Source organism: Camelus bactrianus, chromosome 12, assembly GCF_048773025.1.
Source record: "Camelus bactrianus isolate YW-2024 breed Bactrian camel chromosome 12, ASM4877302v1, whole genome shotgun sequence".
Classification (NCBI taxonomy): domain Eukaryota; kingdom Metazoa; phylum Chordata; class Mammalia; order Artiodactyla; family Camelidae; genus Camelus; species Camelus bactrianus.
The window spans coordinates 14646751-14670340 of NC_133550.1; the positions used below are offsets into that span (position 1 = coordinate 14646751).

At 46.8% G+C, this 23590-nt stretch overlaps 2 protein-coding genes across 2 annotated transcripts; both read left to right on the forward strand.

Annotated features, from left to right (window-relative positions):
• The first annotated feature begins 1629 nt into the window (after positions 1-1629).
• Positions 1630-7898, forward strand: KRT5 (keratin 5). The gene is made up of 9 exons (XM_010964338.2): positions 1630-2293; positions 2869-3083; positions 3839-3899; positions 4010-4105; positions 4904-5068; positions 5428-5553; positions 5799-6019; positions 6780-6814; positions 7267-7898. Exons 1-9 carry the CDS (start codon positions 1739-1741, stop codon positions 7545-7547), a joined length of 1755 nt encoding a protein of 584 aa, XP_010962640.2. The 5' UTR covers positions 1630-1738; the 3' UTR covers positions 7548-7898.
• Positions 7899-15553: 7655 nt separating this feature from the next.
• LOC105076368 (keratin, type II cytoskeletal 6A) lies at positions 15554-20895 on the forward strand. The gene is made up of 9 exons (XM_074374829.1): positions 15554-16136; positions 17086-17300; positions 17642-17702; positions 17857-17952; positions 18078-18242; positions 18731-18856; positions 19676-19896; positions 20116-20150; positions 20263-20895. Exons 1-9 carry the CDS (start codon positions 15624-15626, stop codon positions 20496-20498), a joined length of 1668 nt encoding a protein of 555 aa, XP_074230930.1. The 5' UTR covers positions 15554-15623; the 3' UTR covers positions 20499-20895.
• The last annotated feature ends 2695 nt before the right edge of the window (positions 20896-23590 follow it).

The window sequence follows — 23590 nt, forward strand, 5'->3', positions numbered from 1 at the left end:
GAGTCATTTTCCCACAGCCGTGCCTTCCCTGTGGCCAACCACAGACCCTGACTAGTGATTCCTAAGCTGGGGCTGGGTCCTCATTTCTTTACTCTTGAGAACATTGCCCATCGGCCCCAAGGCTTCAAGCCCATTTCCCACCCTACCTGTACTTCCAGCCCCTGCCCAGAGGTGCCCCTCCCCACCTCACAGCTCTTCATGGGTCCTGCTTCTGTTTTGGGGAGGCAGAGATGTGGCCCAACTCAGGTCTGCAGCCAAAAAGAGGGGATGTAATTTAAAACAGACACTTGATAAAATTCAGCCAGACCCTTTCTCTGCCGTTGGGTGCCATAACCCACCCAGATGAGCTTTGCAGAGGGGTCTTACTGGGAGGCAGACTGGGGGGGCTTCCTAAAACAACTGTGGTAGATTGTTAGGCCAGCTGCCCGGTCCCCCAAACCTGCCCCTTCTAGTCTCTCCGGCAGGACAATCCGTAGATTTAGAATTCCTTTTCCAATCCCCTGGCCCTGAAGGAGAGCTGAGCTGGAGTTTAGAGAAAGCACAGCAATCCCGCTGCTTGGAACAGGGAGGTTCGCCGTTATAACAGGCCGGCCGATTCTCGACATGTTCCTGATGAGATTAGAAGCTCCTGCAGGTATGTGTTTGTGGCAGCCTTCAGCCTGTATCAACAGATACAATGACTCATTTCTTCCCCAGTGGAATAACTGAGGGCTTGCTGGAACATACCTGGGGGGCGGGGAGCGGGCAGAGCAACTCCCCCCCCGAAGAGAGACATGACTGCCAGGCGGAGTCTCAGGACTTTTGGGGAGGGATTGATTGCACGGGGTCCCTGGGTTTGCTAAGCCCCTTCGGGGTCCTGCCTGGGGCCAAAGAGCAAGGGAAATGTTCAAATGCAGCAGAAAATGCTGAATTTGAAGGAACTGTGGCCAGATAGGGCTGCCCCTGCAGAGAGCAAAGTGGGATAGACCAGGGCTGGGGGTGTCCCACGTTCTCTGTTTCTGGAGCTTAGGGCTTGGGGAGTCTTTCTGGACCAAACCTTGCAGGAGAATCTGCCCAGCGGGCTCTGGAATAACTGTGCCTCCCCCAAGAAAGGAAACTTTGCAGTAAAGGATGGAAATCTATTTTCTCCCTATAGCACATAGCTGAAATATCAAGCCACGGCTGGCTTTTCAAGTACTGAAATCCCCACAGCAACCTCTCATAGAAAAGGGAGAAGAGCAGATCACTGCCAGTGGGGGACTCGCTTTGCCCCCCATTCGTGGACAGTGTACACCGGGCTGGGATGCTTGGCAACATCCCTAGTCCTGTAAGGATCCCTCAGGATATTGCCCAAATGCCCCTTTGCTTCCTGGCACCCTTTTCTGGGCTCCTCACAGCTCTGGGCCCCGGTGGTAAAGAGAAACTTGCTAGCAGCATCGCCGTCTTGCTGCCAAGACATCAGGGCTGCAAGGCAAGGTTATCCCTACCTGAGCAGAGCCTGCCAGGAAGAAGGCATTCGCACCCCACACCACCGCGCAGGTGTGCCGGTGAGCTCACAGCTGCCCCCCAGGCATGCCCAGCCCACTTAATCATTCACAGTTCAACAGCTCTCCCGCCCAACCCAGTTCTAGAGGATAAAAGAGGGGCTTGCGGTGCCTGGGTAACAGAGCCACCTTCTGCGTCTTGCTGTGCTCTGTTCTCTCCTGCGCCTCCCTACTGCCAGTATCTAGTCATCTTGCTCCACTAGGAACAAGCCATCATGTCTCGCCAGTCAAGTGTGTCCTTCCGGAGCGGGGGCAGCCGTAGCTTCAGCACTGCCTCCGCCATCACCCCGTCTATCTCCCGCACCAGTTTCACCACAGTGTCCCGGTCCGGGGGCGGCGGTGGCGGCGGCTTTGGCAGGGTCAGCCTCGGGGGCGCTTGTGGAGCGGGAGGCTTTGGCAGCCGGAGCCTCTACAACCTGGGGAGCTCCAAGAGGATCTCCTTCAGCGCTGGTGGTGGGGGCTTCAGGAGCCGGTTCGGAGCTGGTGCTGGAGGCGGCTATGGCTTTGGAGGTGGAGCTGGGAGTGGATTTGGTTTTGGCGGTGGAGCTGGTGGTGGCTTTGGGCTCGGTGGTGGCGCTGGCTTTGGAGGTGGCTTTGGTGGCCCTGGCTTCCCCGTCTGTCCCCCTGGAGGCATCCAAGAAGTCACTGTCAACCAGAGTCTTCTGACTCCCCTCAACCTGCAAATCGACCCCGCCATCCAGCGGGTGAGGACCGAGGAGCGGGAGCAGATCAAGACACTCAATAACAAGTTTGCCTCCTTCATCGACAAGGTGAGACATGATTCTTTGTGAAAAACCACTGTGAAAGTGGAATTAGTGCCAAAGAAAGTGGGAAGAGGGAGGTCCTCTGACTTTGCTGGTATCTTCCTGGTTTGCTGTTGTGAGTTTCTATTTGTCTCTGTGTCCTGGATTTGTGGGCCACTTTCTTAATTAGACTGGCAGTTTGGAAGAGAGGGTCTTACTTCTTTCCCTTCAGAGATTACCCCCCTAAAGACTCCTTGATTACTATTTGGGCAGAGAGATGAATCGTGTGCTCCATGTAACGGGGCTGATTACAGAGGAAGGCAGATGAGTTCATTGGGCAGCAGCCCAAGTGCCTTCTCAGCCACCACTGCACTGGGCCACTCTCCACCCAGCTGTGCCCAGTGCTGTTTGTGCCCTGGATAAATGTCCTGTCTCCCCTAGAATAGTGAGGTTAGGCGCTTCACTTTGGATCTCCCATCCTGGGGCCCAGGTCCAGGCACTGCCCGTGGGAAGGCTTAGGGGGACAGCATGAGATGGAAGGATAACTGGGAAACTGACCATTGAATCCTGAAATCCAAGGTCCTGTGTCTTCAATCCTCCAGGTGCGGTTCCTGGAGCAGCAGAACAAGGTCCTGGACACCAAGTGGACCCTGCTGCAGGAACAGGGCACCAAGACCGTGAGGCAGAACCTGGAGCCTCTGTTTGAGCAATACATCAACAACCTCAGGAGGCAGCTGGACGGCATCCTGGGGGAGAGAGGCCGCCTGGACTCGGAGCTGAGGAACATGCAGGACCTGGTGGAGGACTTCAAGAACAAGTGAGTTGCGATGGAGTGGAAAGAGGGGTGGGTCTTGGCACCAGATGTACTTGGTAACCAGATTACTGCTTATGCTTCCCCCAGGGGCTGAAAACATATACCTTCCATGGACACTAGAGTACTGAAAAAAAAAAGCAGGTTCATGTTAGAAAGTTATAGCTGCAAGCTCAGTCCCTCTGCAAGGCATTTAGCCACTGGCCAGAGCAACAATCTCCATGCCCTTTGTACTACTTGGTGCGAAAAGCAGTCATATAATCCTTGTTTTGGGAGACTTTCCTCCCCAGTACACTCAAAATATGCAACATGGGCTTTTTGATGGATTCCCCCCAGAGCAGGACTTGATGACACAACCTAACTTAGTGGCTCGAATAATTTCTTTAGTCCTTATGAACTAGCAGTTGGGCTGCTAGTTTTTTTTTTTCAAAGACTATAAAAAGCATTACAGAAATTGACTAGACGTGGAGTGGGGAGAAATAACACAGTTTCTCTATAGAAATGTTCTTGAAGCAACCGAATTGTAGCAATAATAGAATGATTATCTGATAGACAATTGCAGAGAAAACAGTATCCTAACGGGTAAGAACCTTGCCCAGGGGCTCACGCTCCCAGTGTGCCCTCCCTCTCTGTCTGTATGTTTCAAGAAGCCCCTTGTAGTGGAAAGGCAGGCTCACAGTTGATTTTTTATGCAGTAAAGACCCCAGGCTTCACCTGGCCATCATCCTTTGCTAAGCACTTCCCATCCTTTGTGCCACCAGGTATGAGGATGAAATCAACAAGCGCACCACCGCTGAGAATGAGTTTGTGATGCTGAAAAAGGTGCGTGGGTAGCAGAGATCCTGTCGCCCGTGGTTACACTTACTTAAGGTGCTGTTCATTTAAGTCAGGGTGGAAGTGGGGAGTGGCGCCAACCATCCCTGTTGCCCTAGGACGTGGACGCCGCTTACATGAACAAAGTGGAGCTAGAGGCCAAGGTCGATGCACTGATGGATGAGATCAACTTCATGAAGATGTTCTTTGACGCGGTAAGAAATGCTCCCTGTGCAGGAGCCCGAATGATGGTCACTGGGACACCACCAGGGATTAGGGTCTCCAGGATTAAGGATTGTCAGTGGTTCCTAAGCTATGGACACATCTCTGTCTTTCTGACTTCTTTAATACTATCAATGCTTTATTAACTAATAAAGCCTTTTTTTTTAAAGTCAAATTTAAAGCAAAAAACCTCCTCGATAATCATTTTGCAGAATGAGATTTAGAGTGAGTTATTAGAGGCCCTGGTATACCTTTCTTGGCCACCTCCCTTTTCTGGAGAACCACCCTCTCTCGGTTTACTCCCACAGCAGCAGACCACACAACTAGATTGTTTTAAAGTAAGATTCGAGTCTGAGAGTTTACATGGTAGGGGTTTCTTGAGGTTCAGAGGGGTTTAAGTCTTTTTAAAAAAATAGGCTTAGTAATGATTTGGATTATTTATTAACTTACCTGAGTTTTTTATGTTGGAATTATTTTTTTTTCTCAACTTGACATAGCACAATGAGGAGATTTGAATGGACCTGACATTAAATAATACAGAAGCAATTAACTGACTTCATTTTTTTCTTTCTAATTTTAATTTTAATTTTTTGGATTTACAATGTTGTGTTAGTTTCTGGTGTACAGTATAGTGATTCAGTTATACACATATACATGTATATACATATTCTTTTTCAGATTCTCTTCTATTATAGGTATTATAAGATATTGAATGTAGCTCCCTGTGCTATATAGTAAGACCTTGTTGTTTATCTAGAATCAGATGACTGACTTCGAGTCTTCCCCTGCAGGAGCTGTCCCAGATGCAGACGCACGTCTCAGACACGTCCGTGGTTCTGTCCATGGACAACAACCGCTCCCTGGACCTGGACAGCATCATTGCTGAGGTCAAGGCCCAGTACGAGGAGATCGCCAACCGCAGCCGGACAGAAGCCGAGTCCTGGTACCAGACCAAGGTGGGTGCCATGGCAAATGTGTCCCGAGTGAGGGATGGACACAGGTCTAGGATCCCAGGCCATGACCAAATGTAAAGGATGGGGCTCCTGAAACCTGCTGAGGCCTATTAGGATGAGTTATGGGAACAGACCTGTATGAATCTACCACATAAATTCAAGAACCTTAAGAGAATCTCACTGAATTTCACAGCAGTGTCTCTAGAAAAGCAAAGGCACTAAAGAGGAGATTATCTAAGACCAGCCCCAGGCCCCAGATAACGACACCGCTTGCCACCTCTTGGTAGCTCGTGCCCACGAACTTGGGAAAGTGTTTCCATCCTCATCTAAATGGAATCTTTCCTCTTTTCCGGTGGTGCCAGTACGAGGAGCTGCAGCAGACAGCGGGCCGGCACGGCGATGATCTCCGTAACACCAAGCATGAGATCTCCGAGATGAACAGGATGATCCAGAGGCTGAGAGCCGAGATCGACAACGTCAAGAAGCAGGTAGCGAGAGAAGGCAGGGAAGGCACCTGTGCTCTGAAAGGCAGACCTGTTTTGTTTCATTTTACTTTTTCTAAACACACAACACATACACACAGAGAGCTGGTGCGGGTCCTGGCGTTCTAATGTTCCACCATCCACACTGACCAGGACAAATGTCTTGGCTTCTCTCTGGAAGCTCAGAAAGAGACACCCCAGGCCCAGCCCAGCCTCTAGAGTGGCCCCACTCTGCCTTGCTTCCCCTCCAGTGCGCCAACCTGCAGAACGCCATCGCTGATGCCGAGCAGCGTGGGGAGCTGGCCCTCAAAGATGCCAGGAACAAGCTGGCCGAGCTGGAGGACGCCCTGCAGAAGGCCAAGCAGGACATGGCCCGGCTGCTGCGCGAGTATCAGGAGCTCATGAACACCAAGCTGGCCCTGGACGTAGAGATCGCCACCTACCGCAAGCTGCTGGAGGGCGAGGAGTGCAGGTGCGTGACAAGATTGACACCATGAGCCCAGGATGGCCTCACAGTTGATAAAGTGTAGCTTATCCTCCACTACAGGGTATAAAACACACGCACGGGGGGGCCACTATCTTGTACATGATCGTTATGCATCATTAATCCAATGATCCAATCCAATCCAATCTGACACCTGGACATACAGCTGACCTACGCGATGTGACCTCAACTCACTTTTCTGACCCTGTTCCCACCACCAGTATTCTTGGGTGCTTCCTCTCCTTCAAACAACTAAGCAACTCAACAAATGCCTTCCCCATCCTACAAGTACTTCTTTCAGGGAGCCTTTCATAATTATTCCAGCTGAGTTAAATTCACCTGCCTTTGGATTCCCAAACTCTGTTTTATTCAATCTTCTGACACTGCTCCCGCCTGCTCCCTGTTAGAAGTATTTCTGTCCACATCCAGTCTTCTCACAGAATGTAAGCACCTACGAGGCAAAAACGACTTCATACATATTCGTAGCTCCCACAGACTCTTACTCATGCTTTCCCTATAATGGGTGGAGGAGAGTGTGAATGATAATTTTCTTCTGCTAACCTGTTTCTAGGCCAAGTCCTCTTCCTTGGGAAGTGTCTCCAGAGAGCTATCTCTTTCTCTGATTTAAGCAGTTTTTCAGGCATGCAGGCTCCTTGCTCACAGGACGAACTCTAAACATGAGTTACCCACTCAGGCCTATGCTGTCTTTGGGGGCGTCTTTAACTCATTTCCATTTTTTTCCTTTCAGACTGAGTGGAGAAGGTGTCGGACCGGTCAACATCTGTAAGTAACTTTGAACAGACATTAACCGTGATGATACAGGGGGTATTTTGTGCCAAGTCAGAATCCTGCTGTTTCTAGATACCAGACACTCCTAGCCCCAAAATGGTTATTTAAGACACAGTGAGAAGCAGGTGATGGGGAAAGAATACAGGTTGAGACAGGAATCAACGTGGCTCCTAAAGTGTAGGCTCCGTGTATGACACATCCTGGACCCTGTCCCCCTGCCTTGCTCCTCCTCCCGTCCCCAAGGACTTAGCACTGTCCCTTACCTACTATGTTTACCAACTTTTTATTAGGGACCGTTGTTAAGTGACTTAGCGCTTCTGAGCGTCATCTGCTACTGTGTCAGAGGGGCCGGGTACAGTGCTAACACCAGCAGGATCAAATAGATTAGATGCGTTGGATCCATCTGACAGACTGGGCTCACCAAGTGTTCCTTCCTTTCTCCGCAGCCGTTGTCACGAACACCGTCTCTTCTGGCTACGGTGGTGGCAGTGGCTTTGGTGGTGGCCTCGGTGGCGGTCTGGGCGGTGGTCTTGGCGGAGGCGGCGGCGGGAGCTACTACTCCAGCAGCAGCGGGGGCGTGGGCCTAGGCGGCGGGCTCAGCGTTGGGGGTTCTGGCTTCAGCGCAAGCAGTGGCCGAAGCCTGGGCTTTGGCAGCGGCGGGGGCAGCGGCTCCAGCGTCAAATTTGTCTCCACCACCTCCTCCTCCAGGAAGAGCTTCAAGAGCTAAGAGCCTGTAGCAAGTCACTGTCTCCCAAATGCAGGAGCCAGCCGCGGTGACTGCCTCTTCTGGGGAGTGGCCCAAGCCAAGTCTTCTCTTTTTCTGGAGTGTAGTCAACCAAGTCTGTCACAGACCCACATTCTTTGGTTTCCAGAACGCTCAACCCCCAGTCTCTAGCCTCCTCTGTCGCGATTCTGTGCTCTGCTTCAAATCAGCTTTGGGTCTCCACAGCCTGATCCTTGGTGACAGAAGAATCCAAAGTTTTCCAGTATCTAAACCATTAAAACAGAGTCCCCACCCCAATCCCATCTGGTCTGACTACCTCCAGAGTGTGTTCAATAAAGTGCTTTTATAATATAAGCTGTTGGACAGAACTGTTTTTTTTTTAAGATCTACAACCAGCCTAGGGACCCTGGTGGGTCCATCTGTCCAGGTGTGATTGGGTCACTTGATGATTCACAGGGAGACAGAGTGGCTGTGGAGGGGAACGGGCCATCGTGGGTGGTCCAGAGACTCCAGGAGGTGTGAGAGTGGTTGCGATGCCTCTAGAATGAGGAAGTCTTTGGAAAGCATGAAGGGCAGCGTTCCGTTGTGTTGCAATTTGGACAGATTGGAGAGCCGTTCATTGGAGGGAAGCCCATTCAAGGTGGATTAGTTTGCAAGTAACTGCATAATGGGCTCAAGTCAAATTTGTAAATAAGGAATATGTTGCCTTGAGACCCCAAATAGGCCTAAAAGATATTAGGCCTGTGCTAGTAATGTGGGTGCTGAAAGGGTCAATATCTGATAGTTTCTTAACAGTGTTGAGGGTGGAGTGGCCCTCGGATTAGCAAATCACTTCAGGAATTTAACGAAGGTGGCTGAAGTTTGCACTATGTGTGAGACAATGGCCCTTCCTCTTTTTGTGAGCTCCTTTGTGAGTCTTTGTTGGCCCTGAACGAGTGTGTTTAATGAAACTTTTCAAAGGGGGATTCATCAATGTAATAGCTTTGGAGAAAGTCTGATGCATTTAAGATTTTTTTTTCATTTTTCAGTTTTATTAGGTAGAATTGTTACAATTTGACTGCACATATACAATATGTTGCATGTAAATACATATGCACAATATACTGCACATATTTTTAAATTTACATATATGTACTGTTCATTGTTTCTAAGAATGGTTAGAGCTTTAGCTTTTTACACTTACAGTTATCAAAGGAATAAAGCCAACTGCAAAATAAGAATTAACTCAAAAAGATACATACACCCCACTATTAATAGCAACATTCTTTATAATTGCCAAGATACAGAAGCATCCTAAGTGCACATCAATAGATGAATGGATAAAGGTGATGTAGCATATATATATATATATATAGTGGAACACAACTCACCCATAAGAAAGAAGGATATTTTTGCAATTTGTGGCCCTTCATTCACTGTTTTCTTCTTCTCTTCACTTCAAAAACCAGAATTTTATAACTGGCATTGATGCGTTTAAGATTTTGCCTGCAGAAATTGTGCGTGATGGCAGGGTTGCTGAGGTACTCCATGAGTGTCTGGTTAAAGATGTATCGTGCCCCTTCGGAGGTGAAAGCAAACTGATGGAGAGGCTGTTGCAATGGGCACTGACAGAATATTATTAGCTAAATCTGTAAGAGCAAAATATTTACCAGTTGCTGATTGGATCGAGCCAGCAATTTCAACAATATTGGGTAGGGAGCATTAATGGGTTGACCATGGCATTAGGGTTGTGGTAATTCACTGTGTGTCACCTTTATTCTTTCCAAGTTTAAAAATAGGCCAAATTGGGTTGTTGGATGGAGAAATAGTGAGCATAATAAGCCTTTCTCTTATTTGGAGGAATATATCCCCTAAAATGGGTTTCAGTCTTTGAAGGCACTGTTTTAATTTACATTGGGGCATATTAACTATTTTAACTGGAGGAAGGCCCATGGAGTCCCATTTGGTCAAGCCAATTTGTAAGTGTCAAGGATTTAACTTAATTTTAATTTGTTACTTATTGGGTCAGAGTATTCATGACCACTGTGAGATATATTAAGAGGGCTGTAAATGGTATGATCATGTGAAATTTAGGCAAATCAGTAATTCTGATAATTGAGGTGAGGCATGCCTGTTTGTTCTCTAGTTTTTGTTCAATAACAAATATGCATATGAAAAGATGCCCACATCATATTTCATTAGGGAAAATGGAACTTAAAACAATGAGATACCACTACGCACCTACTAGAATAGTACAAATCCAAGACTCTGGGAACACCAAATGCTGACCAGGATGCAGAGTAACAAAAACTCTCATTCATTGTTGATGGGAATGCAAAATGATGCAGCCACATTGGAGACAGCTTGGCAGTTTCTTGCAAAACTAAGCATACTCTTACTATACAATCCAGCAGTTGTGCTCCTTAATATTTATTCAAATGAGCTGAAAAGTTATGTCCACACAAAACCTGCACACAATGTTTATAGCAGCATAGATTCACTGACTATAAAAAATGTACTCCTCTGGTGTGGGATGTTGATGGCAGGGAAGGCTACATGTGTGAGGGGGCAGGGAGTATATGGGAACTACATATGTTCAATTTTGCTGTGAACTTAAAACTGCTCTAAAAATTAAAGCATATTTAAAAGAATGATTCGACTATTTTAGACAACTAATATACGGTTACTTGTGTTTGTATGTGTGTGTGTGTGTGTGAAAGAGAGAGAGAGAAGTGGAATTTACTATGGCTTTTGGTAGATACACAAGAGATGTGCCTGGCTGTACATTTCCTTTTGATGCAACAATTATATTCCTAGGTGTTTATTTAAGCAAAAAGAAAATACTTGTTGACAAAAAGACTAAGTATGCTCATAACCGTTTTATGGAAGTTAACCTCAAAATGGAAATGTTTTAGGAACCCATCAGTCAGAATGGCTAAAGAAATGTGGTTTATTCCTACAATGGTATCTTACTCAGCGATAAAAAAGAATGAACTACTGCTATTTACGACAATCTGGATGAATCTCAAAAACATTTTGCTGACTGAAAAAACCAGACATACACAAGTGTATACATATATTTATAAATATGTAAGTATAAGCTGTATGATTCCATTTATATAAAATTCTAAAATAAACAATTCAAGGTGGAAAAATCAAACACAGTGATTGCTTGGGGCAGTGGGATTAAAAGGAAAAAGCACAAAGGAATTTTCTGAAGGAATGGAAGTGTTCTACATCTTGATGTTATGTGGATTACAGAAGTGTGCAAATTTGTCAAAACTGAACACTACAGTTAAGATCTGTGCATTTCACTGTATAGAAATAATATGCCAATAAACAAAAACATTTAAGAGAAAGAATATCTCACATTTCATGTTTCTATAGTGGAAATTGGAAAGAAAAAAGTAAATTGGGAATGGAATCTAGATTGACCAAATTAACAATTTCTGCCACAGGGTCCAAACTTTGCTAGCCATCTTGAATGTTCTTCTGGTCCTATTGAAAAAAATCCAAGCTGTTTCCCAGAAGTGGCTGAGGGATGAGCAGAGGAAGACAGGGAGGAAGTTAAATGTATCAGACCCCCCTAAGGCCTCCTTCCCAACATTAGTTCTAGAGTATCAACGATCTGTCACTAATTCCAACCTTAGGCTTAAAGTAAGATTATAAAGGATTAACAAATGGAAGTAGCCACTGACTGCCAAGATGTCTCAGAGGAGACAGTTCGAGGCACATTTGCTCTCTAGGCCATTCAGAAGATTTTGAGATGAATTTTTTGGGTAGGAATTACTCCAGATCATCCTGAATTGGGGCGGGGGGGGGTGGAATTACCCAGTACATTCGTGATTAACCAATATTTCCCTTTTACTGAAATAAAGGGAGTTCAACCAGAAGGCGAATGTAATAGGACATCATTCCACAAGGCTGATTACTAAGTAATGTGCTTTTGAAAGTTTCAGTATTTTCTGAACTACTCCATGCATCACAGCAGGCCACGCTTTCCGCTCCGAAGTTGGTGCCACTGTCTCCATCCTTCACACGTGTGGCTGCACGTATTTCTCTTTCAATGGGTGCTCCCCAGGGACAGGACTGGGTCTGTGGGATTCCCTCTGAACGGCATCGTCCTGCACTGGGACTTGATGATTAGGCACTTGGCCTTAAGCTTTTGATGGAATGTGATAATAGCCTAATAGCCTGTTCCTTGTTCTCATCTGTCAGCTCCACCCAGGGATGCAGAAAGACAAGGTAAATCCTCTTGAGGCAGACTTTCCATGGGCTCAGGCTCCAGGGGACTCCTCCTGCCTTTCTCCTTGCTGGGAAACTGGGAAAAATGCAAGAAGTACACATTAATCCCTGGGCCCTAGAATGAAGACTTTCTTCGCTCCCCAGCCATCAGACACAGCAGCAGACTGGATGGAGGCTTTCCCGGCAGAGAGGAGCGGCCAGGCTCCGCAGCCTGGCAGAGAAGAGACTGGCTGTCACCGAAGTTACTCACGCTGCTTTGCTTCAGTTTCTCTCACATAGTCGCCTGAGCTATCACCCTTTGTTTTAATTTTATGAAGGTCTGGTTTCCCTGCCCTGCTCCTCTGGGAAAATATAACTTCCTTGGGCTCCACCTTGGGACACAATTCAGCATCGCTAGGGAGATTTCATCTGAAAGGTCAATTCTGTAACCATCCGGTGGGTCCTCATTGCCAAAGAACATACCCCTGTTCTGGGTGCAAAAGCAGGGGTAGAGGGTGGAGGACCGGACCCCAGAGGAGGAAAGCCGCACAGCGTAGCCCAAGGCAGCAGCCTGAAAGTGGGCTAGGGAACACAGGGTCCCTCCCACACCCAGACCAAGAAAGATAGAGAAAATCACGAGCAAATGAATCAAGTGCAAACTTGACCTTTTAAGAGTGGTGGGAAAGAGTGGAATCAGAAATGAATCTGCCACGGGGGTCCCTCCCTCTGATCCCCCCTCCACTGTCTCAGGAGCCCTCATCATCTCTCATGAGCCCTCTTTGTGACCTTGCTCATGGTCAGGGTCCCTGGAACTGGTTCCCAGGACATCATTCCCTGGCAGGTGGTAACAGATTTGGGGAATAAAAAGATATGTATATATCTTATATATTAGATATAATATATTATAGAATATATATATATTTACATTGAGAGAAACTTTTAAAACTAGCAATAGGAAAAATACTTGTGTCAGGAAATGAAGCATGGTACTTTACATCGCTGATGCCATCTGGTGCACATACCAAACTTTAGGACTGGGTATTATGTTGAAGTTAAACCATACTCTGATAGGCTAAATGGCTGACTGTGAGGTTCCTGCTGACATTGAACCATATACTTCATTCGGGGATGAGTGTGCTCCCACCTTGGAAAAGATCTACAGTCAGTACTAAAAGAGGAACTGATCTGCTCACCTGTGCTGGATGATAGAAGACCATCCCTGTGTGCATGGTGCAGGGGACAGGTGAGGACCCAGACGAGGGTGACACAGGGGAGCCAGACTCTACAGGCGAGAGAGAGAGCAGCCTGTCAGGCTCCCTCCAAGGACTCAGATCCTCCCTCACTTGGGCAAGGAGCTGCATTCGCCCCGGAGCAGAGCTCTTCCCCATCCTGCTGCTCGGAGTGCCAGCAAGCTTGCAGATCGTACTTCTCATCTTGTTCTCCTGCCTTCTGTGGCTCTGCGTGGCCTCCGGGAGTCAGGGCAAACCTCTACATGTGGCTTCTGGTCCTTATTAATGTGGCACCAACCCGCAAGACTGTTTCTCTCACTCTCCACCCCTAACACACACGAGCTGTGCCTGAAGCTCCTTGTGGGTCCCTGAACACACCAAGCCTCCCCATACTTCCATTACAATGATGACATAATGAAGTTTTCTCATCTTCATTGAGAACTTATGCACAGACCCTGTGCTTAGACCTTTGCAGTAATTATTTTGTGTAATCCTCACAACACTGTGAGGAAGGGACAATTTTCATCTCACCACCCCTCTTTACAGTTCTAAGAATGAGTAATTGCATAAAGACACAGGGGAGCCTGACTGTGAGCCTGAGCGTGTTTCCAGAGCCCCTTGCTCTTCACCAGAGTTTGGCAAACTTTTTCTTTTTTCTCATTTCTTTTTATTTATTTATTTTTTCTTGTTATGAATTGTTTCTTTTTTTTAACATTTTTTATTGATTTATAATCACTTTACAATGTTGTGTCAAATTCCAGTGTTCAGCACAATTTTTCAGTCATTCATGGACATATACACACTCATTGTCACGGCAACCTTTTTCTTTAAAGGACCATCTAAAACACCTTTTAGGTTTTGCAAGCCACATGCTCTCTGTTGCAACTACTACTCAACTCTGTCATGGCCATGTGAAAGCAGCCACACACACTGGACACTGACATGGACACAGGACATTGGACAAATGCATGCTGCCCCCACCTGACTTCTAACCCTTCCTACCCCTCCTGGCCTCATCCCTGCCAAACCTAAAGACTCTATCTCAAGAGAGCTGATCAGAACACTGTTCCATGGGAAGGAATGCCTCTTTCCCAGAAGTGGGTGGAAGCACATTTCTTGGTCAAGCATTGAGCAATCAGGGTGGAGGAAGGGAAGCTGCTTCCATTGTCTCGAGTAGGTATCTCTTCCCTGCCAGATGCTGAGTTAGCACTCCTTTGGACAGGGAATGCCCTGCCTCCCTGGATGCTGTGCCCCCCACCAAATGCTGGAGAGATGGGACTGCTTCTCAGACAGTTGCAAGAGCTTTCCTTAGGCTCGTCATCAATGTGGGAGTTTGTCTTTCCTCCCCTGGTTGTACATTTAACCAGATGTTCTCCTAAAACCACATGCCTGTAATTGCTCTCAGCGTCCCTTTGGCTCAGGACTAGAAAAAAGAAAGCTCGTTCCCCTCTACACCAAGTGCTGTGCTCACTTCACAGCCTTCCCTCCCTTCAAGAAGGCATATGGGGATTTGAGATTTCAAGCATGAGATTAGAAATACAAGTTTAGGATTTCCTTGTGATATCATCACACTTGTAAAGACACATTTTTTATGATTCACTGCTGATATATGTCCTTCCACTTTCTGTACACAGTCCATTAAGACGTCTGATTCTTGATTCTCAAGAAATGTCAGAATCTGTGTGAATCAAAATTCAGTGAATCCCCTCAATGACTTTTGACCTACTCATTTTAGATTCTTTACATTAAGTTCTAAGTGAACATTCCAAAAGACCAAGAGAAAGACATCTATGAATTTCATTTGATAAAAAAAAACCTATATGATCATTGGCCCAGGGGGAAAGCAAACATTGGGGAGGGGGTGCAGGCATGGGTAAAATCCCCGAGGAGGGGTCAGATCTCTGCACAGAGTGGGCTTGGGTGATCTCCTACCTGATCATGAAACTGTCAGTCGGGCAGCTTATCACACAGGACAGAGTTGATCTTATCCTGTAAAAATGCAACTCCTTTGTCCCTCTTGCCCTTCAAAGTAGAGTCATGTCTCCAAAGTGGCCAGCATTCCCATGGCCAGGCCACCAGGAAGGCGACCAGGAGCTCCAGAAGGACACGTTCAAACAGGGTGAAAAAACAGCGCAGGCCACTTCTTGCTCAGGCCACGGGGCAAATGCTCACAAGCCCTCAGAGACAGTCGCCCCTGATGGGAAGGGTGGTGCTGGTGGAGGAGACAACATATGTGGGAAGGGGGCACACAGAAGAGTGTCTGAGTAAGCAGAAGGACAGGACAATTATCACAGATCAGCTCCTTGTCTCCTTTGTTTGGGAACATGACTAACTCATGACTTCAGAGAATTTACCTCCAGTCTTATTGTGTTGGGATCAAGTCAGGGCTAGAAGCCAGAATTTCTCCATGACTAAAAGAAGCCAAAGAAGCAATATTCATACTTTATACCTTTCCAGGGGCCGGGGGTGATCTCACTGTTTGTAAAGCCCAGCCCTTCCCAACCTGCAAGCTCACCTTCTAGGACTGAGCCCAGCCCCTTTTCTCCATATATAAGCGCTTACCTGGAAGCTCCTCACACACATCTGCTCCTCTCAGCTCTACCTTCCAGCCTCTCACACCTTCCTCAGCCTTCTAGTCTTCAGAACCATGTCTTGCAGATCCACCGTGAGGAGCCAAAGCACCAGCCGCCGGGGCTTCAGTGCTGGCTCAGCCCGAGTCCCTGGGGTCTGCCGCTCTGGCTTCAGCAGCGTGTCGGTGTCCCGCTCCAGGGGCGGTGGTGGCCTGGCTGGAGTGTGTGGAGGGGCTGGCTTTGGCAGCCGCAGCCTCTATAACCTGGGGGGCACCAAGAGGATCTCCATCAGTGGTGGATACGGCAGCAGATACGGAGGTGGCTTTGGCTTTGGCTTTGGAGGTGGAGTTGGGAGTGGATACGGTTTTGGTGGTGCAGCTGGGCTCGGTGGTGGAGCTGGCTTTGCTGGTGGCTATGGGGGCGCTGGCTTCCCTGTGCTCCCTCCTGGAGGCATCCAAGAGGTCACCGTCAACCAGAGTCTCCTCACTCCTCTGAACCTGGAAATCGACCCCACCATCCAGAGAGTGAGAACTGAGGAGCGGGAGCAGATCAAGACCCTCAACAACAAGTTTGCCTCCTTCATCGACAAGGTGAGCCAGGAGCACCTGCCCTCCACTGGGATTTCAGACTCCCCAAACTAGGGAACCAAGAAATGCCCTACCAGAGGGAGATGCGGGAGAGAGGGAGGAGGGGACTCAGGCTAACTTTCCACTTGGATGCAGGGCTAGCTCCATTTGGACCACAGGCAGAATGAGACTGAAATCATTTAGCACTACTGATCCCTCCCATGTCTCTCATTCCTGCCAGAAAGAATTCTCAACTGTTGATAACCTTGACCCAAAGAAAAGGGAATGAGAATTGAATGGGTTAGCATAACCTTGTAAGGGCTTACGAAACTAAAAAGGGAATTACAGTGGAAAATATTTTAGAGCCCAGGGAAGTGGGACAGAGGGATGCAATGGGAAGACGGAAAGCAGAAAAGTATATTCTAGCTGGATTAGGAACTAAAAGACTCAGAAACATGTATATAACTCCATAGAAACACTCAACTTGTAGAACCAGATCATGACCATGAAGGGAATTTGTTTAGAGGAGACGTATGCACAGAATGGGAAGTTTGATGAACTCCAATCATTAATAGGGTTAAAATTGAATCATGAGATTCTAAACATTTGACATGACTTTAACTGAGGTACTCTTTTAAAAAAGACTCTGCAATATATCAGAAAAACACTATTTTAAACTACATTTGTGATTCTCTTTATCAAGAGGATGAGATAAAATGTTGAAAGACACTGACAGGCTCCATCAATTAGTGGGAGGTAATAGCTCAAAGCTCCATGGGGGAATTTGGTTGGTGAGATCTGTGTGCTGTAAAGGAAAAGGGTTCAGGGGAGCAGAACCATCACCCTGAGCCTCTGTACATGAACTGGAGTCACCCAATACCATGGGGACCACCCACATCTGCTTGGGGACCTGTCAACTCACATCTCTGTCTCCCTTCTTCATCTGGAAAATAACCATCTTGTCTTCCTCCAGGTGCGGTTCCTGGAGCAGCAGAACAAGGTCCTGGACACCAAGTGGACCCTGCTGCAGGAACAGGGCACCAAGACAGTGAGGCAGAACCTGGAGCCTCTGTTTGAGCAGTACATCAACAACCTCAGGAGGCAGCTGGACAGCATCCTGGGGGAGAGAGGCCGCCTGGACTCGGAGCTGAGGAGCATGCAGGACCAGGTGGAGGACTTCAAGAACAAGTGAGTTAAAAGAGAGAAATGGGCTCCGTTTCCTGAAGCCCACACTTCAAGTCCATTGGAAGAGCAGGTCCAGATGAGGGCATGATTGCTAGTAAACCATGACCACGGAAATGAAATCACAGTTCTTGCCTAAACACAAACCCCCCAGAACAAAAGGGTCTTGTAGGCTGATGAGGAGAGAAAAGAAGTAAACAATTTAGAGACCACAAAATACATCTTTTAGGCACACTGGCAGGAACGCTCCATTTGGATATCTCATTATGAAAAGTTGGGATCCCAGGCTGCTTTGTGTGTATCCCTTTCTCGACTGGCTGATTATGTTTTATCCTTTCTAATTCCAGGTATGAAGATGAAATCAACAAGCGCACAGCAGCAGAGAATGAATTTGTGAAACTGAAAAAGGTGAGCTGAGTAAGATCAGGGGCTCATAATTCTTTTAGGAGAGGACCCTGGGTTCCTGCCCATATCTGAGAAAGGTGTAAGTAGGGAGACTGAAAGGTGGTGCAGACTGGGAAGGAGGGCTCATCTGACTGTAGTCTGCTGGCTTATTCTCCAGGATGTGGATGCTGCCTACATGAACAAGGTTGAACTACAAGCCAAGGCAGATAACCTCACAGATGAGATCAACTTCCTAAGAGCCTTTTATGAAGCAGTAAGCATCTTCTTCACCCTATTTTATTCACTGGTATAAGATTGTGCAAAGGGTGGAAATCTTGGGCTTGGGTACGTCTGTAAACATCGCAGGAAAAGATGGTCTGACGACCTCATGTTCTGCAGGAACTGGCTCAGATGCAAACCCACATCTCAGACACTTCTGTGGTCCTCTCCATGGACAACAACCGCAGCCTGGACCTGGACAGCATCATCAGCGAAGTCAAGGCCCAATACGAGGAGATTGCTCAAAGGAGCCGGGCTGAGGCTGAGTCCTGGTACCAGTCGAAGGTGAGCAGTGTGGGGGCGGCAAATGAAGAATCCCTCGTGCGTTTTCCCTGAACACCAGCAAAGCTACAGACATCACTGGGGAAATCTATTTCTAGGAAGCTGGAGTCCTTTCACAGAATGTGTCCCCTGCATTAACAGAGTAGCCCTTTACAGTATTTATGTCCGACTCTAGTAAGTCAAGAACCTGATGAAGGACGAAAGCTACTGCACATAAGGACCTCGTGCTCTTTGCTTCAGCTTCACCCTGATGCTTGTTCTCAGAAACCGTACAGAACATAGCTGGTCCTGAAGGGAACCAGGCAGTCAGTGGTCCCAACCAGGGTGATCTGTGATGGGTGTACAGTATCAAAGACCTTGTACCTTCAATAATGGGAAAATACCTTGTGGAGAAACCATTAGTTTCAGTTTGTTAAATGCTTGATGAGTGTGACAGTCGTCATTGTCACATGAAGCCAACGTACACCCCCTTCTCTCCCTCTGGTTTATAGTATGAGGAGCTGCAGGTGACGGCAGGCAGACACGGGGACGACCTGCGCAACACCAGGCAGGAGATCTCTGAGATCAACCGCATGGTCCAGAGGCTGAGATCTGAGATCGACCACGTCAAGAAGCAGGTATGGTGGGGACCATGGAGGAGAAACACATCTTCCCTTCCCAGGCGACAAGGCAGTCATCAACCATCATTTGGGAAGTTCCTGTGTGCAGAGGGGACAGCAGGGAGGGGAGGACATGCAGTTCCTACCCTTAGTGCGTTCCTACAGGTTAGAGAGATGGATCCCAGCCCAGGAGCATGAAATAAACTTACAACAGGACCAATTCCAACAGTCAGCGATGTAAAAATATGGTCTAGAGGCGTGGAGAAGAGATTACATAAAAGGAATGATTGCTCTGGGAATTAAGACACAACTTGGTAAAGAAAAGGCAGGACAGAGAGTGTGAGAAAGATTGTTGCAAATCTGCTCAGTTAATGTGAAAAAGAAACAGAAAAGACAGAACAAATGAATCTTGTCCAAAAATGTGAGGTGGAACAAAGGCAAGGTCTCAGCAGTTTAATGTGAAATCACCTCACCAGAATGTCTTTGATTTGTTTAATTCAGTATGCATCCACGTGAACGTATCCAAAAATCAACATTCAAAACAAGCCCATTGGTCCGTTTCTTCTGATGTCCCCTGGTCTTGTGTCTGCTGTAGTATCTCCAGGTTCTGCCAGCCCAGTTCTCACTCAGGGTGGTTAACACAAAGTGCATAGGTTTTCCAAGTGGATCCTAGACTAGATAAGATTTGCAGAATGGAAAAATTCTGGACAAAATTGTCAGAGTGCCTTTCCCATGAAATCTGGGCTCTAGAACTCTTCCTCACTCGGAAAGGAGAACCATGGTTAGTCTCCCCTGGGGATCAGGTTGCAAGTTCATCTGCCCACCTTCCCCTTCCAGTGCGCCAACCTGCAGTCCGCCATCGCTGACGCTGAGCAGCGTGGGGAGCTGGCCCTCAAGGACGCCAAGAACAAGCTGGTCGACCTGGAGGACGCCCTCCAGAAGGCCAAACAGGACATGGCCCGGCTGCTGAAGGAGTACCAGGAGCTGATGAACGTCAAGCTGGCCCTGGACGTGGAGATCGCCACCTACAGGAAGCTGCTGGAGGGCGAGGAGTGCAGGTGAGTACCTCACAACCTCCCCCAGCATCTGGGTCCAGCTCCAAGATGTCCAGCCAATGAGCTCACGTTTCAGGGGCTCTAGTTGTGGCCAGAATGCTCCCCTCAGAAAACCACTTGAAAGGCACTTTCCCCATGGACTCTCCTCACGGGGAGGCTTCCCACCCTGGTCCAGCTGTGGCTCTCTGAGGTCTCATGATGGCCGTGTCTCCTCTCTCCTAGGCTGAGTGGGGAAGGCGTTGGACCAGTCAACATCTGTAAGTACCTTTGCTTGCCTCCCTCCCTTGCCCTTGTGCTCTTCTGACTGGACTCAGTCTGGCAGAACGAGTCACCATGTCTCATTGTGACCTTGTCCCCCTCCCTCCACAGCCGTGGTGCAGTCCACCGTCTCCAGCGGCTATGGCGGTGCCAGCGGTGGCAGCGGTGGCTTCAGCCTGGGCGGAGGCAGTGGCTACTCCTACAGCAGCGGCGGTCACAGCCTTGGAGGTGGCTTCAGTTCTGGCAGTGGCAGAGCCTTGGGAAGTGGCCTCAGCTCTGCCGGGGGCAGCAGCTCCACCATCAAATACACCACCACCTCCTCCAGCAAGAAGAGCTACAGGCACTGAAGCCCTTCCTTCAGCCTTGGTCCCACAGTGTCTCTGGGCCCCTCAGCTGCCCTCTCCTCCAGTTGCTTTCTCTCTCCTGCTTCCTTCTTCTCTTCCTTCTTGAATTAGAACTGAAAGTTCTGAGTGCCCTCATCTCTCTGCCAATACCTGCTCCACCTGAGGTTCCCAAACTCACCATCGGGAAGGTCATTGCCGGGGTCCTACTCCAGAACAGGGCAAGTCCCCCTTGCTTTCCACTGGTTCAGGAGTTCTGCCTCTTGCAGGGTTGGGTTCTTCTTTGCAGTGATCATGAAAGCACAGTGACTAGTTCTCTGATGTGCAGGGTCTGTATCCCTGTGATGTTTCCTCATCTCTTTGCTCAATTCTAATTGCTAAATAAAGCAGATTTATAATATAATGCATGGTTTCGGATTGCCTTGCTTTGTTGCCATTGGTTCTTGAAGTTTTCACCTGACAAATGCCTTTTTAGGAATGAAGGATGCTCCCCACCCCCCAGTGCTTCACATCTCTCCTTTAGGGAACTCTAACAGACAGTAGTTTGGCATTCTGATGTTCAGGAATTCTCCTAGGTCAGTTTGGCAAATGGAGTGGGAAGAATCTGGTCCGTCATCATGGTAAAGGCTGCTTTTACCGCCGGTATCAGGTCTGAGCTGTTTAGTATCTCTGACTTGGTCTCTAGACTCTGCCTTTTCCTGCCCCAGGGGTGAAACATAATCCCTAGAAAACCATACTACAGTCCAATTATATCAGAAGAACATTGCTACACAGTAAGATATTTGATTGATACTTAAAATTGCCTCATGACCAAGAAACTGGTCTCATCATATGTATCAGGAATAATTACAATGAACATACTCCTGAACTGGAATTATGCCTCTAGAGATGTATCCTGCAGAAAGAGTAAAACGCAGGAAGTTGTACTTCATGGATGTGAATCCCATAATCTTTCAACAGGGAAAAATTGGATACATTGGTCAAATTCAGGATCTAAAGACTCAGGCACAAAATGCAGGTGCTGATTTTTTGAAGTGTGGAGGCAAAATAAGAAAGGAAATGCCCTCCTTTGTACACCACAAGCCTCTCACATAGACTCAAGGAAGTTGAGTCCATGTTGCTCAAGAAATGGTCCTGCATCCTCCCTCATGTGTGCCCTGGCCCATTTTGGCTTTGACAAATGGGTAATGGAACACTCAGGATGCAGGTCAACTTCTTTCTGAGAGCCAGGCATTGTTTCCAGTCTCTGTTTGGTCCATTCTCTGATCCCAGGCTATTTCTCTGAAGAACCCTGTCTAACACCTTTAGGAATGAGTTTCCTACTTAGAAATGAAGGAGAGATGACTGATTCTAGGAAAAGGGTGGAATATACATATAAGATGATCCTAGAGCATCTTTGAGTGCTAAAAAATAAGGAAATACTCAAAAAACCCACTGAAAGAGCTGATAGTAGACAAATTGGAACAATTTGAGTCATAGATAGATAGATAGGTAGGTAGATAGATAGGTAGATAGATTGATAGGTAGGTAGATAGATAGATAGATAGATAGATAGATAGATAGATAGATAGATAATGTATTGGATTATACTCCAAAGCATAAAATAATATTCATGGCCCAGAATAACATGATAAGTGATTGAATAAGCTAATTAACAAGGGATGATTGAAAATTCTCATGAAGAAGAATTCTGTTCAGTGACAGAGATGCTCCCAAATCAAAGAAAGGATGAATAACTTCTCCCCCCAACTGTGGGCTGTGCATAGTGACTTCCTAAGAGTAAAGCATAAAAAGTGAGTAAATGAGTAACTTTACAGTAGAGAAATCTATCAAACACATCCTCAGCCAGGTAACCAAGGGTAACAGCAACAGTGATGACATGCTGACAGCAGGTACCCCGGATAGGATGTAGTGAGAACAGCGCTTCTCCTTAGTGATTTTCCTCCCAAACGCCATAACCCCAAAGTAATCCTGAGAAAACACTAGACAAAGCCCAGCTGTGGCCATCTACAAAATACCCTTGAGAAGAGCTCCTCGAAATTTCAAGGTCATCAAAACAAGGAAAATCTGACAAACTGTGTTAGCCAAGAGGAGCCAAGGAGACATAACGACTGAATGTAAAGTGGTACTGTGGATGAGATTCTGGGACAGAAAAAAAGAATATTGGGTAAAAGGTAAGGAAATCTAAATGAAGTATGAAATAGTTTAATAATAATATGTTTATACTGGCTCTTTAATTGTGACAAATGTAACAAATGTGAGGTATTAATAATAGGGGAAATGGGTGTGTAAGGTATACAGGACCTCTCTGTATTGTATTCACAGCTTTTTGTAAATCTGAAACTATTCTAAAATAAAAAGTTTATTACAAAAACGCTTAAGGTGTGGAGCTCAAAGTAACATCTGCATTTTTAACTAAACTAATTTTGTACACCAAATTATAAAACAAGTGCAGCCGAGAAAGAGACAGAGTGACAAAGAAACAGAGACAGACAATTGGAGAGACAGAGACAGAGAAGTAATCGAGGGACCAATGCTACAATAGTAACATTGGTTATATCAAGTTGGTGTTAACTCAAGTAAACTGCATTTCTTATTAGTGTGTACTTCCTACAATTATTGATGTTGAATATGCATTACTTTCATCATTAAAATGTTATTTCAAAAGAGAAAGGATGTCCCCTGATGATGTCGGAATTGTAGGACATAGACGAAATGTGGTTACACTCTTTGATACTGAGGGAAAAAAGATTCTATCTCTAGATTTAAGGCCCATGAGAATAAAACGTTTGGATTGCATTCCTTTACCCATTGAGGACTGAATAAGAAGAAATAGATTTTTGTTAGCTATCTGGATTGTGGTAGTGGGTTCAGTGGTGCATACATCTATCAAAATTTATCAAAGTGTACATCTTAAATATGTGGTGTTTATTGTACAGGAACCATACCACAATAAATGTGTTAAAAATTAAAAATAAAAAAGAAAGAAATAGATTTCTTTTGCAACAGCATTGACTTGTTTTTGAGGCAAGGAAGGACTCAGCAGTACCAATGGTCAGTAGATACTGAATTTGACTCCTAAGGAGGCTGGACAGTCG

What these genes read in the sequence shown, in the direction of transcription:
- LOC105076368 (XM_074374829.1), top strand. Translation starts at nt 15,624, where the DNA reads ATGTCTTGCAGATCCACCGTGAGGAGCCAAAGCACCAGCCGCCGGGGC. An exon ending in AATTTGTGAAACTGAAAAAG is followed by an intron (nt 17,703 to 17,856) that starts GTGAGCTGAGTA and finishes CTTATTCTCCAG; the next exon opens with GATGTGGATGCTGCCTACAT. An exon ending in TCGACCACGTCAAGAAGCAG is followed by an intron (nt 18,857 to 19,675) that starts GTATGGTGGGGA and finishes TTCCCCTTCCAG; the next exon opens with TGCGCCAACCTGCAGTCCGC.
- KRT5 (XM_010964338.2), top strand. Translation starts at nt 1,739, where the DNA reads ATGTCTCGCCAGTCAAGTGTGTCCTTCCGGAGCGGGGGCAGCCGTAGC. An exon ending in TTGCCTCCTTCATCGACAAG is followed by an intron (nt 2,294 to 2,868) that starts GTGAGACATGAT and finishes TCAATCCTCCAG; the next exon opens with GTGCGGTTCCTGGAGCAGCA. An exon ending in CTGGAGGGCGAGGAGTGCAG is followed by an intron (nt 6,020 to 6,779) that starts GTGCGTGACAAG and finishes TTTTCCTTTCAG; the next exon opens with ACTGAGTGGAGAAGGTGTCG.